Below are 4,451 nucleotides of genomic sequence, written 5' to 3'. Positions count from 1 at the left end.
TTTACTCAACTTAAAAATCACAGTATATGAGAAATATCTTTTATCCAGAAACACAAAACTTTACTCTGTGTTTCTTATTGATGTATTTGATACATTAAAACAACAAAAGTTATATCAAGGGCTATACTTTAGTCACAATAAGGCGAACAATTTTGAGTCAAATTCTAGTGCTAGGCTCCCACTGTTCACGATCTGGTACGTGCAGATACGTTCAGCTACGATCAACATGATTGCTACGACTAACCCCAATAACTTGTCAGGATAATCAGGATTACTACACGATTAAAACTACGATTTCAATCGTAGCTCGAATCCGGATAGTGGGAACCAATCTGATTAAAGTACAGATCTATATTTCGTTTCGTTTTTTTATACTTTCAATGGCCTACACTATATGAAGATCTGACCGGTTGTAGCAGCAGGTCGCGTCAGAGGTCATACGAGTGTCTTTTGACCGATGACGTCAGACATTTGATTAACCAATCAGCATTGATGTTACTAGTGGATTACCCACAGTTCCGTGCAAAACACGCCTCAAGCTCGCCGTAGCAGGCCATTTCATTGGCTAATCCCTCACACCATTCAGCTCACGTCAATGATAACAACTCTTCCAGATCCTAGTGTAGTAAGACAAGTAAAATGAAATTTTGAACTATAAAAACGAAACGAAATAGGGTCTGTGTTATAATCAGATTGAGTGTTAACTTAGGTCCATAAATAAGTGATTTTTTTTTAAGATGATAAATCAAAGTCGGGAAATTTTGACCGGTTCATATCAATTGAGTTACGTAAACGATCGTAAGGAACTAACATGACATGATAATGGTGACAACCACAATATCGGTAGAGAGCTAGTCATGGTTATCCAGGGACTTATATTGTGTGGAATTTGGGAACTAATTGTTTGTAGACTAGGATAGCTACTTTTAACTGACCTGTTAAAAACAATTAACCAGCTCTATCCACTTGTATACGAGACCGCCCATTCAACTTAATAAGAAATTGCAATGAAATGGGGTTTAACGTCCTATTGTTCTGCTCCGAGTGGGCTAATGAAGACGTAAATACACCATACTGTGTGCTATGAGGGAAACTCTTCCAGCACCTCGGCGCTATAACCTACTCTTATATCGAATTCCAACTGCCAATGGATCTTTAACCTGAAAGACAATGTTCACTCGGGACTTCGGGTTTTCGTCCCATCCGAACGACTATACGTTGCCCCTTATGAGGCCCTCGGTCCTGCACCACTGACAAGGAGGAAACACACCGGAAAATCCCGATGAACTTTTTCGGCCAACGCAGGGATCGAACACAGGACCTTCTGGTTAGCGAGGCAACGTCCTACCCGCTGACCCACCGTGGCTCCCAATCTGATTAGACAGTTTTCATTATCCCAGTTGGTGCGGAAAGGTAAGACGTTAAACCAATTTCATGTTATTTACGACCTGAATGAATTTATGTATACAGTACATTGTGCATTCCATGTGTTTAACAGGAAGCATTTAACTCGGGGCTACATCAGAGTTATTAACAGTCAATACTTGACGTAAAATTATACATAACGAACATCTCATCGAGGCATGATAATTTCAATTAAGTATAATACAAATATATTGCCCACAAGCGACTAAGTCATTCAAATGGTTATGAGCTAGACTACTCATCTGAATAAATCGTTGAATGGGCAATATCCTTTCACTAGGATATATGAGAGGGTTGGAGGAGAGAGGGGGGGGGGTTAACGTGCACTCGACACAAACTAGGTCATTTCGGAACTAGCATATGGTTCAATTTTTTTTTCAATAATTCGTTTGCGCGTAGGGGTCTTTAGCAGTGAGAGGTGCCGGAGAAAATCCACGAGGTTGGAAAGGCGCCCCTACTCCTTGCCACGTACAACCGGGGATTCGAAAACCACGCCAGTTGACTCAATGACAGACTTTATGATACAGCACACACGTGCTAACCATTCAGCCATCCAACCCCCCAAAGTCACAGAACGATAGATCGTTAATCATTCGTAATAACGAAGGGGAATAACTCTGGTTTAAGATCAACAGGTGTCTTCATTTTGATTGGAAGGATACAGGGATCATTGTATATAGTATCCAGTGTGCTAACAAGAAATATGAAAGGATGGACGGAGAGAAAGAGAGAGAGTGGTGGGGGGGGGGGTAACGTCCACTCGACAAATACTAGGTCATTTCGGGACTAACATATGGTCCTATTTTATTTCAATAATTCGCTTGTGCGTATGGATCTTTAGCAGTGGGGTGATGCCGAAGGAACCGGAGAAAACCCACGAGGTTGGACAGGCGGCCCTACTCCTTGTCACGTACAACTGGGGATTCGAAACCACGTCAGTTGACTCAATGACAGGTCTTATGATACAGTGCGTATGAGCTAACCATTCGGCCACCCAACCCCTCTACGGATGGACGGATAGACAGACTGACTGTAATATACAATAGTTTGAGTGGTAGTGACAGGTGTCCTTGAGAGAAAAAAAGCGTCAAATCATCAGCTGGACACCAGTCACCACTTCTCGTTCAGTGGGTGTGTCCACTAGCCAGAATGTAACTAAAGGAGTATTTCAATATCTTCACAAAATCGGCAGTAAGAAAAGGGTTATTCGAATGATAAGGCATGTACTTGGCTCCTTTTTTGTTATAAAGAAATGTTTATTCCCTGGGAACTGACCTGCAGTCCCGTCAATCAAATGCTTACCACTAGCATCACCAGAAAAAATACATATAGCTAAGATTGAATGCAGTTACGAAAATGATGATGCCACAAATACAAAGGCAAGCTGATAACTGTTTTAAATAAAGTCTAGCTCACAACCAGCCCCATGTGCTACTATGGAATGTCTACGGTGTTCAGCACCGTAGAAGATCTCACAATGGTCGTAGAGACTTTTGGTCCTGCACCCGGTTTCTTGCGGCTGTCAAAACACGTACGACAGTTTGCGAGTCAGGCGTGTATCGTGCCTGTGGCGAATGTAAACTGTCCAAACAAATAAAACCGTATGCACGTGTGTTGAAATAATTAAGCAACTCCAATTAACTGAACAGGTCTGGGCGACCTGGCAGATTCCTCTTCAGGAGCACTAGCACATTGTCCTAAATCAAAGAACCAAATTCTAAGATGCTTTCTGAAATGACTACTAGTGGCAACATATATAAAAATGTTACACGCATGATGAGAAATTCCGATTTCTTCAATAACTTTTCTAATTGTGAAATACGCAAAATAGTTTTGCCATGTTGGGTCTTTGTTCATTTCGTCCATAGTCATTGGTCCTCCTAAAGGTATTTTGTATTGAATCACAAAAGAAATGGTCACAGGTAGCTTTGTAAAGATTAAATAAAATGAAATCCACAGCAATGTTACCGTTGTGCTGGTGCAACGAGAATGTGCATTTCGTGTGATCGAGTCACTGATGAATAATTTACCCACAGTTTTGATTTGTCTTAAGACACATATATTTAAAAATAAAACAATTATGGGCAGCACCCCAAACATAATGATTTCCGTACTCCAATTCCAAATGGTATACAAAGATGTCTCAGAGGTTGCGTCAGCATTCCCCCGAAGGTGACATTCTCCACTATGAGGATCAACGTCCCAAAAGTACCCCTGGGGCAATGCCAATAAAAATGAGACAATAAGTATAGCGATAATAATGTTCCTTGATCTGGACGTCCTGGAGAAGCGTTCACACTGAAAGGGGTGACAAACGGATAGAAATCTCTCAGTGGTGAATCCAAGAACCAGGAAAACACTAATATACTGCGTCATCATGTACAGGAGATTCCACACAGAGCACCAAATGAACAGATCGAGCACACTCTTCCTCCACGGATACTGCAACTCATAGAACACAAGCAGCACCAGAAAAGATATATCCGCGAATGCTAAAGCTATTAGATAAAGAGCCGAGGTGTTGCATTTTCTCATCCGTCTCATAATCCATACCTTTGTCGACAAGAGGTTACCAATAATCCCTAATATGCACCAGACTGGTGTGCAGTATTTATCAATATCCAAGGCGAACGGAACATGGTAATGTAAAACTTTGGATAAATCACTCCAACTATTAATCATCACCAACGAGCCAGTATCCACTGTTGAGTTCATCAGGCTGGTCATCTGAAATAGTCAATAATAAAGAGCATTAATAGACGTGAGTTTTGAATAATAATTTACAAGCAAATCAGCACGTTGTGGAGTTATTATCATCTGTCGTCTAAAAATGTTAAAACAGATCGACGCTCCTTGGAACATTAACACAGTGTTTTGCCCCGTGAGACCGGGGTGGCGTCCATACTGCGCTGCTGCGGCCGTGCGGCAAGCCAGAAAATGCACAACGTCGCCGGCAAACGCGAACACAACACGAGTAAATGTCCCAAAAAATTACAAACTTAAAAAGAGCCGCTTTCTCGCAACTT

General features: G+C 41.5%; 1 protein-coding gene across 1 annotated transcript; it reads right to left on the bottom strand.

The window, feature by feature from the left end:
• Positions 1 to 3,048: 3,048 nt before the first annotated feature.
• LOC126817768 (thyrotropin-releasing hormone receptor-like) lies at positions 3,049 to 3,960 on the bottom strand. Its single transcript, XM_050544913.1, has one exon. It carries the CDS (start codon positions 3,958 to 3,960, stop codon positions 3,049 to 3,051), a length of 912 nt encoding a protein of 303 aa, XP_050400870.1.
• Positions 3,961 to 4,451: the final 491 nt, after the last annotated feature.

Source organism: Patella vulgata, chromosome 4, assembly GCF_932274485.2.
Source record: "Patella vulgata chromosome 4, xgPatVulg1.2, whole genome shotgun sequence".
In the NCBI taxonomy this organism is placed as follows: domain Eukaryota; kingdom Metazoa; phylum Mollusca; class Gastropoda; family Patellidae; genus Patella; species Patella vulgata.
Note: the sequence above shows the minus strand (reverse complement) of the source record. Positions and strands in the feature narration are given on the sequence as shown.

Coding starts and splice junctions, on each gene's coding strand:
- LOC126817768 (XM_050544913.1), bottom strand. CDS start 3,960: ATGAGAAAATGCAACACCTCGGCTCTTTATCTAATAGCTTTAGCATTC.